The sequence below is a fragment of the Camelus bactrianus genome, chromosome 6, assembly GCF_048773025.1.
Source record: "Camelus bactrianus isolate YW-2024 breed Bactrian camel chromosome 6, ASM4877302v1, whole genome shotgun sequence".
Classification (NCBI taxonomy): domain Eukaryota; kingdom Metazoa; phylum Chordata; class Mammalia; order Artiodactyla; family Camelidae; genus Camelus; species Camelus bactrianus.
In genome coordinates this window covers 73,058,415-73,072,749 of record NC_133544.1, presented here as the reverse complement: position 1 = coordinate 73,072,749, position 14,335 = coordinate 73,058,415, and the positions used below count along the sequence as shown (strand labels likewise).

At 33.7% G+C, this 14,335-nt stretch overlaps 1 protein-coding gene across 26 annotated transcripts in view; it reads right to left on the bottom strand.

Moving 5' to 3' along the window:
• Positions 1 to 14,335, bottom strand: part of MGA (MAX dimerization protein MGA) — a 142,701-nt gene that overhangs the window by 37,989 nt on the left and 90,377 nt on the right. For all 26 annotated transcript variants that reach the window (XM_045524300.2, XM_045524301.2, XM_074365932.1 and 23 more), the window contains exons 6-9: positions 8,116 to 8,247; positions 7,802 to 7,906; positions 6,128 to 6,789; positions 4,624 to 4,972 (exon numbers count right to left, since the gene is read on the bottom strand). In XM_045524300.2, the coding sequence (XP_045380256.2) occupies positions 4,624 to 4,972; positions 6,128 to 6,789; positions 7,802 to 7,906; positions 8,116 to 8,247 (1,248 nt within the window). The remainder of the gene's footprint in view (positions 1 to 4,623; positions 4,973 to 6,127; positions 6,790 to 7,801; positions 7,907 to 8,115; positions 8,248 to 14,335) is intronic.

The window sequence follows — 14,335 nt, the reverse complement described above, 5'->3', positions numbered from 1 at the left end:
GCTTAAAGGAATGGTGTGACTGGTTTGATCTAACCAAATCATTTAAACTTTCTCAGTATCAGCAATAAGGCTATTTTGCTTTCTTGCCATTCATGTGTTCACTGAAATGGCACTTTTATTTTCCTTCAGAAACTATTCCTTTGCATTCACAACTTGAATATGCTGTTTGGTGCAAGAGGCCTCACTTTCAGTCCATCTCAGCTTTTGACATGCCTTCCTCACCAAACTTAGCTTTTGATTTAAAATGAGAGATGTATGACTCTTCCTTTCACTTAAACACTTAGAGGACATCATAGGATTATTAATTAGCCTAATTTCAATATTGTGTCTCAAGCTGAGGAGAGGGAGAGAGATGGGAAACAGCCAGCAGGCAGAGCAGTTAGAACACACACAACACTTATTAAGTTTGCCATCTTATATCAGCACAGTTCATAGGGTACCAAAACAATTATGAAAGTATCATAAAAGATCACTGATCAAAGATCACCACAACAAGTGTAATAATAATGAAAAAGTTTGAAATACTCTGAGAATTACCAAAATACAACACAGAGACACAAAGGGAGCAAATGTTGTTGGAAAAATGGCACCAATACATTTCCTGGACCTTATGTTGCCACAAACCTTCAGTTTGTAAAAAGTGCATTATCTGTGAAGGGCAATAATGTGAAGTACAACTAAATGAGGTATGCCTGTATATGTCTTTCTTTATCCCAACTACATCAGCTTTATAGTAAGTCTTACAATCAGGTAGTGTAAGTTTACCAACTATGTTCTTTTTTAAATTTTTTTTTGGGTGGCGATTTGGTTTGTTTACTTATTTTTAATGGAGGTACTGGGGATTGAACCCAGGACCTTGTGCATGCTAGGCACACAAGCTACTACTGACCTATACCCTCCCCGCTAAAAGCCAAAGTATCAATCCATTTGCTTACAAAATTATGCTTCTGTGATTAATCCTTGCAGAATCAATTAATGTGACTGACCCCTCAGGAAATATAACTGTATACCACTTAATTTGTTCAAATAGTTCAGATGAAACAGATTCTTTTTTCTCATACTGTAATTGCTCAAAGTTTTACCAAAAATTTTATTGATTCACAGCTAGACCACAATTTTCCTATACAAATCTTTTTTCCACTGTTCTGTTTTTCTCTTTTTTTTTTAATTGATGAACGTGGTATGTACCCCTAAACATGATGAATTATCCAGATTCTTAACCATGTTATTTCTTAAAACTGATCTAATATCTTCTTAAATATAGTCTTCTCAGCATCTTCAGATTTCCTACTTTAAATCAGACTGCTTGCTTTCTACTCTTGCTTTGTAGTTGTTATCTTAAGATTGTTTTTCCCTTTTGGTTTGGGTCCACTCTTCTCTAGATGTTATCTCATGCTGCTTGAATTTTTCTTTTTTTTTTCATTTTCTGGAGCACAATCTCAAGAAATTCATCAGGAGTTTGTAAGAGATCAACATCTCGCATCCTGATTGTATGTTTTAATATATCTTTATTTCAGGCAAAAATTATTATTTATAATTTGGTTGGCTAAGAGTTCTAGGTCAAATATTCATCCAATCCTCAGCTAACTCTGATTTTAGAAACAATTATTCAAACATCCAGTGTTACTGATAATCTCTCTGACATCAAACTGATTGTACATTCTTTCTGGGAGAAGTGGCTTCTCTTTAAAACTGTTCAGGATATCTTTTTTATTCTCAATGTTCTGAAATGTCAGAAGGATGTGTCCAGATAGACTCTCCTTAAAGACCCCCTGTCAGGGGCTCCTTTTAACCTGAAATTCCATGTCCTTCAGCTCTAAGACATTTTTTAACATCATTTCTTTGAGTAATTTCTCTTTTTCATTTTCTCCTCACTTTCCCCAACTCCTTTAAATCATCAGCATTTTTTTTCTCATTTCCATGTAACATTCTTGCAAAACATACTGACAGATTTCAATTTCTTCCAGTTTTTGTATTTATTTTTGTTTGCTTTTAATCTCTGCAACATTTCTGCCTCCAAAATTCTTTCCTATTTATACTCCTTTTACACAGCAATCATATCTTAATAGTATCTTCCCTTCTTTCCTCATCTTTCCCTAACAGCATTAAAAAAAATTATAAGTGGCTTGCTTCTGGAGTTTAACTTTGATTAAGACACAGGGTAAAGATGCTAACTAAGAAAGCAAAGTAATAAACCTCACAGATACAGTGTTCCTACTGGTGTGACTTTTATAACTTATTCCTGTTGCTTTGAAATGGAACAGTGTTGCTCTAAGTGCAAGATGCGAGAAAAACTCAGTAAGGAGATATGGATAAAACTAAATTAGTAATTTTGTATTGTATTTCATTTTAAACCTTTTAAATCTTATTTACAAAAAGATCATTTAGGTATATGAAGGTAATACTTAAGCACTGAAATAGCAATTAGAACAGCCTGGCACTGGTGTCAAAACAGCAGGGACCAGAAACAGACCCAGACATTAATATATTCTAATTTTCTACATCATAGGTGACATTTTAGACCAGTAGGGAAAGTATTTATTCTCAACAAGTAATGGTACAACTGGCTAGCGATCTGGGAGAGAAACAATTTCCTGGCATAAATCTCACATCAAATAAATTCCAGATATATTAACAATTTTTCAAGCTTATTTGTGAATCTAAATATTTTTAAACCTTTAGGACAGAGAAAGACCTTCTAAGTACAATTCCAAAGAACCTAAACTATAATAGGAAGAGACCTCCACACTTAACCATCCCTGCTTTTTTCTTTTTCAGGGAGAGGTGTGAAGAATTTTTAACAATTAAAATATAAGTTACAAAATTACAACCTGGAAAAAATAAAACTCTTGGAAACAGGTGGGAAAAAAACAAAGCCACTCTAATAAAAGTTAGCAAAGAATTTGAAAAAGCAATTTACAGTAGAAAGCTTATGACAAATGGTCAATAAACCTATCACTAAAGAAGTATAAATTTACAACAAGATATCAATTTCTGCCTATCAGTTTGAACATCCAGTGTTAAGAATACAGAAGAACTGCTGCTATTCAAGTATTGATAAATGTGTAGTTGGTACAACTCTTGAAACATTTATAAATGTTTAAAGAGCATTCACTGTCACAGCAATTCCACTTTTAATGGCCTGTACTGAACATGGATGTTCATAACTGTACAGTTTATAATAAAGAAAACCCCAAAAGGCCAAATGTCCAACCAAAAGGATTATAATATGAAACCATTACAACTAAAGTTACAATATAGATCTACACTTACTAACACGGAAAGCAGAACATGACCTTATGATATGAAATTTCTGAAGGTTACCACATATATAGTGGTTCCATTTCTATAAAAATATATGTATGTGAAAAAAAGACAAATGAGCTTATACATAAAACAGAAACAGACTCATAGAAGACAAACTTACGGTTACCAGAGGGGAAAGGGGTGGGAACGGATAAATTAAGAGTTCGAGATTTGCAGATACTGACTGGTATATATAAAATAGCTAAACAAGTTTATACTGTATAGCACAGGGAACTATATTCGATACCTTGTAGTAGCTTATAGTGAAAAAGAATATGAAAATAAATGTATGTATATTCATGTATGACTGAAACATTGTGCTATATACCAGAAATTGATACAACATTGTGAACTAACTATACGTCAATTAAAAATAAATAAATAAATATAGTTTAGCAAAGGCCAAAAATACGTATATGTATGTACACATACACACAAGTGGATTAAAGGAAATCCTAGACGAACATACACTAAAATAATATTCTTTCAATCTGACTGAAGTAAGAATACAGCAAGCAATAGCAAATATAAACATAAACTGCCAAAAAATGAAAATCAATCCTCTAACAAACTAAGAAGCAAGATACTCTTCAATTATATGGTAAAATTATAGTCAATATATTTAAACAAAAAAAGAAAAAAAAAGTCAAGAATGAAATAATACATAACCTGGGTCTACATAGTATTGTACCAATAAGGAAAAATAAACTTTTCAAGAGTACATAATGCTCAACTCAGTTATGCCCTTATTCTGTTCCCCAATCTCCAACCACCTGGTGAATGGCTCAAACAACAACCAGAGGGTCTTTCTACGAATTTCTCCTTTTAAAAAATAAAATGAAATGTGCTGGTTAACTTGAGCTAATCATTTCGCAAAGTATACCTAAGCCAAATCATCATGTTGTATACTTTAAATATGTGCAATTTTATTTGTCAGTTACACCTAAATACAGCTGGGGGGGCAGAGAAAATGATGGATTATCATGATCATCTGTATACTCAAAGAATATAGGGGGTAGGGAGTGGGGAACTAGACACAAGAAAAGAGATGAAGCCTCAAAGGTATTCTGAAAATCCAAATGAGAGAATAATTCATATTTAGCACAAAATAGCTATCTTCAAGAGAAAAATTCAATTTAAGAAATAAGCACATGTGTCAATGTCACAAATGCCATATAGAAAGCATTTAAGAATTAAATTCTGATTAGATCACTGATCAGGAATAAAGTAAATAATAGTAATATTTGAAATAGATTTTCAAATAACTATACTTTTCTAAAAAAAACTATACTGTTTTAACTCTCAGTTAACACTCACTGTATTCCAGCTTCTTTCTCTTCTTTTTCTCTTTCAATTGTTCTTCCTCCTCCTTGACTCCCTCTTCTCCTTCTTCTCTTTGTTCCTCTCCCAAATTATCATAAAATACTGGATCACGATGAGCAGCCTTCCTTTGGAAATGCTTCGTTTTGGATCCCCCTTTAACAAGCACAACTTTTCTTTTTAAACAAGTGCAGCCAAACATGCAGTCTGGTCGGCGGCAGTGAGCAGGCTGGCGCTTCTCCAAAGCTAGACTTGAACATATACAACCCAATCGACAAAAGTCATTGTTGCATGGAGGGGCTCGCTTCCTTATGATCGTGTGGATAGGTTTAGTTTTGAGAGATGCCTAAAGTTAAAGTAGAAAATTATAAATCTACTAAATCATCCCCTAACAATTTACAATCATATAGTGGTCTGCCTTCTCCAACTCTGAGCACTCAGTACTAACAATATAAGGTAAGAGCAGACTCAAAGGACAAAACAGGAATATAACCAGAATGCTGAGCAATCCCCCATTCTAATGCACAGCACAGACAAGCAAGAGAATAAATATTTTAATTAATTATGAGCCAAAATATCAACAAGGATAAATTTATTCTCAATAGAAATCACACATAATAATGTCCTAGGGCAGGGGTTGACAACCTTAAGGTCCATGGGCCAAGCCTGTTACATAAGTAAAGTTTCACTGGAACACAGCCAGGTTCATTCATTTGCATAGTATCTATGGCACACAATAGCAGAGCTGAGTAACTGCAACAGAGTGTATGGCCTGCAAAGCCTAAAATATTTACTATCTGCCCCTTTACAGAAATAGTTTACCAATCTCTGCTCTACGGTAATTAAAAAGGGAGTAAGATAAAACATGCATAAAAGTCTTTAGAAATGAAGGACACAATCAGTATTTAGTCCCAATATCTGATGATCTTCAGCTCCAGAATTTAGTCACAAAATTTTAAAAACAGAAAATAAAGTATAGAAATTTCACGACAAAAGAATTCTCCAGATCCTGCTGTACCATTTAACACGCACCAGAGGTTACTAACATAGGTAAATCTACAATTAATGAAAAATTATCAATATAAAATTTTACAAAAGACAAAAGCTTTTTCCCTATAGGTTTACAATTTGGGGGATTTTCTGGGATTTAAGTACCTTCTAAGTAGTTTTCAAAGCTGTTTTATTTAACAAGATCAATAAATGTACTTGCCCATATACTAGAGAATGAAACCAGGAACTTTCAGAATGGCCAGCTGCCTTTATACAGGAGAGGGACAATTCAAAAGCACAACTGTACTGTCTCCCTTTGCTGACAAGAGGAATCTACACTTGATATCTAGTTGATAAAGAACAACAAATGTGGAAGACATCTCCTTAGTTGTCACTAAGGTAACTAAATGCCCCATCCTTCTGTCAAGAAGCCCCATTACCACTTCTCCTCAGTACCTGATTCTTTCTAGCCAAGAACTAATATGCTCCTAGAAAACAACAGATAACTTACTTGAGCCGTAAGCAGAGTTGTTAAGGATACATCTGCTCGCTCTTCAGTGATATAGGTCCTTGGTTTTCCTTCCCAAAGTGCACAGTCTTCAAGATCCATTAGCTTCACTTGAGATTTAGACAAGCCTGGAGGGCGAGTTCCCTGTTGCTGTTGCTGCTGCTGCTGGTGTGCCTGCCGCAAACTAATCTGCTTTGGAAATGTATTTTCATCTAAAGTTGGCACAACCAAGTTATTCACCCGAATTTCTGAGATGGTACTTGAAGAATTCTTGGTAACCTTATCTCCTAGAATTATATGAGTGTGTTTCTGCTTTGGTGAAACAGGATACGGTAAAATGGATTTATAAGATGATTTAGTTCGGCCACTGAAAGTTGCCTGTTTGCTTTGAGACTTTGCCTTTCGAGAGGCAGTGGGTACAGAATGAGGCTTCAAAGAGTAAGAGGTAGAAGGGGAAATGGTAGATTGCTTCTTTAGTACACTATCAAGTGTTCGAACATAGCTGGTACTCTTGGTGGGAAGCTGGTATACCACAGGAGATGTGGGAGCATTAGAAGAGAAACCCATGCTTGTTTCCATCAGCTTGCCTTCATTTTCCAAGTACTCATCTAGCTTATCACTGCAGAAAGCAGAACGGTTTTTCAGTGAGCCTTCTGAATTACCACCTGGAAGTAAAGAGACACAGATACTTAAAGCAATCTAGGACAGATTTTTAGATCTCTAGAAAGATACACTTAAAAAGGCCAGGAGCATTAAGTTATAAGCTACTGAATCTTCTAAACTGTACCTCCTCAGAAAGAAGGAAAAATGTAAAATATAAAGTCAAGTGAAGACACTTGAAAGTCGTACTAATTACATTAAAATCTATTATCTAAAATTATCTTATTATGTATATTTCGTGTTAACTTTTGCAAAGTGCTAACAATAGTAGTAATTAACACTAAGACTCAACAACCTCTGACAACTTATGACCTTAATACAGAGATCATACATAAGTAAAAGCACAAAAGCAAAAAATATATTTAAATCTGACCTTAAAAGAATACCAAGAGATTACTTAAGAGATTGCAGTATATGAACTGTAACACAAAACACAAGGTTAAAGGCACAAAAAGAGGAGTATAAAATTTAGTTTTTAAGGAAGAAAAAGCAAATTTAGTAGAAAGACCACTGTACAAAGATTCAAAGATTAAAAAAACTTCTATGGACAAATGTTAAATGTATCTGGTTAGAGAATAAACTGCAAACAAGTACAGTAGGAAAGGAGAAGCACTAAGAAAGGAGACCAACAGGCATACAGTCAAAATTTAGATTTTAGATTGGATTTAGAAGTTTACTTTGAAGTACTATAACACTAATGGGAATCAATCATACAGCTCTGAAGTACAGAGCTCTGAAATAATGCTTGAGAATGATGCTTTTTATAACTGTAGAAATAGAAAGTACAGTTTGAAAAAACTGCAAGGATTATTTAAGCCTGACATGGTTAGGGACTGAACCCCAGGATCAGGACTTCAGGACACAGAAAATGAACAAAAATAGGCAAGACAATTATTTTCAGTTTATTTCAAAGCATGGAAAAAAGACATAAAGAAAAGTCACCAAGGCTTACTTTTAACAAAAGGCTCTGGCCACATGTTTCAGAACATATTTATAAATTTTTAAAAAGAAGATTACCTTCATTCCTAGATGCAGACGCACTATGAAACTTTCCCCTCCATCCCTTGATCTTGGTGAAGTCATTGGTCTTCCCTGTCCTAGAAACAAAGGGAAATCCAGCATCTATAAAAGAAAAGGTAAAAGAGCTGATCAAAATTCTAGCAATCCAACATTTAATATCCAATTAATTAGTAAGACTTCATCTAAAATGTACAAATCAGACTCACCACTAGATAAAAGATCTACTTTAGAATATCCTAAATATTTCTAACAATGGTAGCATTTTATTTATAGCACAAATTTGTTTGACTTTACAAACGCTATGCACTTACCAGGAGAGGCAGGGTTGGTTCCTGTAAGATTCCAGAAAGGAAAGCTAGTGGCTGGAGCCAAAGGTAGCTGTACTCCCAAGTATTTAAGATCAATGCTCATTGTTGGATCCACCGAGTTCAATTTTAAGCCCACTACAAGAGAAAAAAGGACCATAAATTGTATTTGGCTTTCTTCATTTTAGGTTGGAGGATGTGGTGAGGTAGGGGGATAACTGAGATAAAGAAAAAGTAGAGAGCAGAAATAATGAAATAAAAATTGAAAGTGGCAGACAGTCTAAGCTTCTGTCCTTATTATGGCTACTAATTCTCTAGTTATTATTAACGGCATTTATGATTAATTCAGCCTATACATATTATGATTTATTTCTAGGTTAAGAAGCAATCTTTTAGGGAAAGGATTTATTTTACATATCCTTTTACTTTTTTTTATTGAAATATAGTCAGTTTACAATGTGTCAATTTCTGGGGTAGAGCATGTTTCAGTCATACACATATTTGTTTTGTATTCATTTTCATTATAGGTTACTGTAAGATATTGAATATAGTTCCATGCTATAAAGTATAAACTTGTTGTTTATCTATTTTATATATAGTAGCTAGTATTTGCAAATCTTGAACTCCCAATTTAATCCTTCATACCCTCCTCCCTCCCCCACTGGTAACCACAGTTTATTTAATATGCCTGTGAGTCTGTTTCTGTTTTGTGGGTAAGTTCATTTGTGTCTTTTTTTTTTTTTTTTAAGATTCCACGTATGAATGATATCATATGGTATTTTTCTTTCTCTTTCTGGCTTACTTCACTTAGAATTATGATCTCTAGGTCCATCCATGTTGCTACAAAGGGACTATTTTATTCTTTTTTATCACAGAGTAGTATTCCATTGTATAAATATACCACAACTTCTTTATCCAGTCATCTGTCAGTGGATATTTAGGTTGTTTCCATGTCTTGGCTATTGGATATAGTGCTACTATGAACACTGGGGTGCATGTATCTTTTCAAATTCAAGTTCCCTCCAGTTATATGCCCAGGAGTGGGATTGCTGGATCATATGGTAAGTCTATTTTTAGTTTTTTGAGGAATCTCTATACTGCTTTCCGTAATAGCTGCACCAAACTACATTCCTACCAACAGTGTAGGAGGGTTCCCTTTTCTCCACATCCTCTCCAGCATTTATCATTTGTGGATTTTTTAATGTGGCCATTCTGACTGGTGTGAGGTGATACCTCATTATAGTTTTGATTTGCATTTTCCTGATAATTAGCAATATTGAGCATTTTTTCATGTGCCTATTGGCCATTTGTATGTCTTCACTGGAGAACTGCTTCTTCAGGTGTTCCACCCATTTCTGGATTGAGTTGTTTTTTGTTTGTTTTGTTATTAAGCTGTATGAGCTGTTTATATATTCTGGAAATTAAGCCCTTGTCAGTCACTTCATTTGAAAGTATCTTCTCCCATTCCATACATTGTAGTTTTTTGGGGTTTTTTTTGCTTATGGTTTCCTTTGCTGTGCAAAAGCTTGTAAGTTTAATTAGGTCCCATCTGTTTATTTTTGCTTTCATTTCTATTGCCTGGGTAGACTGCCCTAGGAGAACATTGCTAAGATTCATGTCAGAAAATGTTTTGCCTATGTCTATGTTTTCATCTACGAGGCTTAGTATCTTAAGCCTTTAAGCCATTTTGAGTTTATTTTTGTGTATGGTGTGAGGAAATGCTCTAACTTCACTGATTTCCATGCTATCTAGTTTGTTTGTTTAATATTTTACATCTGAAATTTGTCTATGTTGACAGATAACCTCTAGATAATTTATTTTCACTGTTGCACACTATTCCAGATTAATTCCTTCAATTTATTCACCATTCTCCTCTTGATGAGAATTAAGTTGTTTTCTATTCTAAACTATTATAAACAACACTGCAGATTAACTACACATCTTGCACAACAATGTACATCACACACGATATGTGTGAAATTCTCTAGTGCATTTAGCTTTTCCTTATGGCATTTACCCAGGAGTGGAACTGCTATGTAATGGATATGTTCATCTATCAATTTTATTAGATGTTGTGTTTGACATACATGTGGCTGCCCAAAATGTTCCAAACACCTTTCCTATAGCTATTTCTTTTCCACATTACCTCTTCAAGGTTGAGGTGTTAAAAAACAGATGCAGCCACAAAAGGCTTCAATTTAGAAGAGAACACTGTGATGAAAGGGATGCTGTGCAGAATTGTGTAAATGAGGTTGACTGTGTTTGGCCAAGTTAAGAACTTTTAGAGGTAAAAAGTTACCAATGTCCTAGCTGTATTACACTGTGTTCAGTGTTCTTATTAAAAATGGTATAATCATCCAATGTTGCAAGATTGCTTGTCTGGTAATATGGGCATTTCTCCTGACTGCACAGTCCTAGGGTCTGTTTCTCTGGCCTTTCAGGAGACTCTCTCTGTAAGTCACTTGATATTCTTTAATAAATTCATATTCCATTTCACTTGTATAGTGGATTCTGATGCTTGCAATTAAGAATTTTGATACATTCAGTTACTCTGAATCCTTATGTAATGATGTATAAGAAAATGATAATTACATAATAAACTAGGATAACATGAGGCTACTTATGGCTGGAGGCAGCCAGTTCTACTGATATTAATTTTTCTTGGTCTTGCCTGGCCACTCTGAGGAGATCAGTGTCTCAAGAGCATACCAGTCACACAATCATAGATAACCATATGTAACAACACACAAGTTGTGAAGCTGTGCACTAGATATTGCCAAATTACTCTCAATTTGTACACCCTCCAACAGTGTAAGAGTTCTTTTTCTTCTTTTTAAATTATAGTCAGTTTACAATGTTGTGTCAATTTCTGGTGTACAGCATGTTTTAGTCATATATATATACATATATATATGTATATGTGTGTGTGTGTGAATATATATATATATATATATATATATATATTCCTTTTCATACTTTTTCATTATAGGTTACTACAAGATACTGAATAGAGTTCCCTGTGCTAGACAGTGTAAGAGTTCTTGCTGATCTACATCCTCTCCAACATCTGGTATCATTGAACTTTAAAAATCTTATTGGTAGAAGCCTATATTCTATTGTTCTTAAATTTTCATTTTTCTGTTACTAGTGACGATCTTTTAATTTGGATTTCCTCATTTGTGAATGGCTTCATATTATTGAGCAGGGAAGTAGTTAACTTAAATTTTAACAAAACTGAAACCAAAAGTAAGTCAAAGCATTAAGTATCATAGTAATAACCACTAAAAGTCATAGGTACAGGTTTCTAATAAAAAGCTTATGTAGTGCTGGCTTCCTAAAAGGTAAAGATAATAAGCAGGTTATAATTTACAAGTTCTTAAGGTTAATTTATGTATCCTCTACATAGAACTTAACTAAACAAAAGACAGCTATTCTGTTTTAATTTGTAAGTCTAGTTCGTTAAGTATCATTTTTATTTGATTCAATCACACAATGTAATTAAAGCTAGTATCAATAAACTAAAACATTCTTCCCTCATGTTTCCAATCAACTGGGGAGAAAATAAGATTATGAGTCAAAACAGCTGGTTTCTAATCTTGTCTTTGGGCTAAACTTCTCTTAGCTTCTGCTTCCTCATCAGTGAAATAAATACCAATCCACCACACTGGGTTTTATGTTTTAAGAAAGAATAACTGCACCTTCTCTTTGAAATACCCTGGAATACAGTTGATGATAGAGATAAAAGATTTCCCAGACCTCAAGGAGCTTTTGCGTTGTTTTCCCAACTGACTCATTAGCAGTAGTTAACAATAGGGTAAATAAATCCTATAAGAGGTAAATAAAAAGAAATGACTCTTGAAAAGCCTAAGGCAATCTGGTAAAACTTCACAGAGGGTGTAATTATTAAATAAGAATTAAGTAGGAATTAATTAGGAAAGGTAGACAGAGAGAGTAGAAACAGAAAGCAAGATACTGCAGAGATTCAAGTGAAACTGAGTCCTAAACAAAGGATAACATGAGATACTGTAGTGCTTTGAAAAGAGAAAAATACTCTATTATTATAACTGACAAAAAAAAGCCAGACAGCTGCCTGCAGAGAAAGGAGAAAGGAATTAAGTTGTTAAAAAGTATCCATACAGCCAAGTAGGTAGACGTGTAAAATCTAGACATCTATACAATCAAATTCAGACTTTTTCCTATGTATCTTCTTGTCTGCATTTACTTATATTTCGAACAGCCACTTTTCCCCAAAAGTGATACCAAGTGATCCTAAAAACATCAACAAAAAAAGACAAATTTATTTTAAGTATAATGTATTAATTTTTTTAAAGCCCAAAAAGTAACAAGGTCAATGTCACCTGGACATTGCTCAATGTAATGCCCAATTTACCTTATGTGCACATCCTGAAGTGTTTGCCCTACAAAAAAATCCTTCCCCAAATAACAGAATATAAGACCTAGACTTAGTTGGTTTCATATGAATGAGAATTTTAGCTTGCCAAAATAAGATAGTTAAATAATTCATAGAAAACATTTCCTCCAAAAAGGCATAAAACCCTTTCCACATATGTTAATGTAAACTAAATCATACTCCTAAATACTTTTTACCTTTTTATCATACTAGAAGCTACTTCTTAAAGACATATTATCACATCATTACAAAAAAAGACCCAAAAGACAGAAACGAAAAAAATAACCTCTACGTTCCAAGGCAGAATCACCTACAATCAACTAGCAAAAGAAAATGCCTGCCTCTGGCTAAACCCACTAAATATGAAGGAGCCACAAAAATACACTCAAGAAGAATAAAACACCTACATAACTAGTCAACATAGAACAGAAAAGTAGATACAAGAAAAACTCCAGCCAACCACTGATTTAACACTACAGAGTATTTTTTTAAAATAACTAAAAAGGAAATAGCAGTGTTCTGAGAATATTATCATAAAGGAATTTAACATTAAAAGTGACAGAAGTCCATGCTGATATAAATAAATGACTGAATAAAAATGAGGAAGAAACAAGAAATCTCTAATTGCAGAAGAATACCAAATAATTTACACAGAACTTCATCCTCAAGAAAGCAGATCATAACAACTTCCCTCCCACTCATTAAGTGTAGACTACACAGTGACTTCCTTTCAAAGAATGCAGCATGAAAAGGTCAGTGACAAATCATGTTGATAATATGTACCCATGATATGGTGAGAAAAGAATGGCACTTTATCTCTGTGGTCTTCCTCCCACAAACATATAATCCAGTCTAACCATGAGAAAAACATCACACAAATCCCAACAGAGGGACATTCTACAAAATACCTGATGAATACTCCTCAAAATAGTCAAGGTAAGTAAAAACTTTTTCAAAAGTCTGAGAAACTGTCTCAGCCAATAGGAGCCTCCTTACAGCCAATTACAACCCCCAACTACTAAATGTTATGTAATTCTCCAAGGGGACCCTTAAAACAACAACAAAAATGTAACTATGGAAATGTGAATGAATTATGGACTTTAGTTAGTAATAATATATCAATATTGGTTCACTAATTGTAACAAATGTACTGCACTAAATGCTAGATGTTAACAATAGGACAAACTGGAGATGGAGTATAGGAGAACTCTGTACTATAGTCCCAATTTTTCTGCAAATCTGAAATTTATCAAAAATTAAAAGTTCATTTAAAAACTGACATAGAATTAAATTGGTAGCAGTGATGTAGAAATGCTTTTAGAAAAATACCTTTAAAGATCAAAAACATGATAATTTCAGGTTGATGGACTTAGTAAATAAACAATTTGCATGTAGCAAAGATAGTACAGGAGACAGAAAAACATAATACTGTGGAAAACAAAATTAAGAATCATTCTACTTTAGCAACAAAACTACAAACAACAATAAAAATATTTTCTCAGTTTAACCAACATTTCCACTATTTCAAAGCAAGCTCAAAAAGCTTTTCAAGTTTTTCAAGTTCTTTTCAGCTCAAAAACTTCTTGGATTTTTAAGTGCTTATTTTTTAAAGAATAATGAAAATCTATAATTGATAGAAAAGCAAAGAAATATGACATTATTGAACTGAAATATGACAATCTACTTCAAGCATCAATTTTCAAAAGGGAACTAGAAGAATGCTTTCATTATCTTCAGACACTTGGGGTTGGCACCACTCAGTTACTACAAATATTTAGCCAAACTAACTTAAATCTTTTAATATTGTAAGTCTTA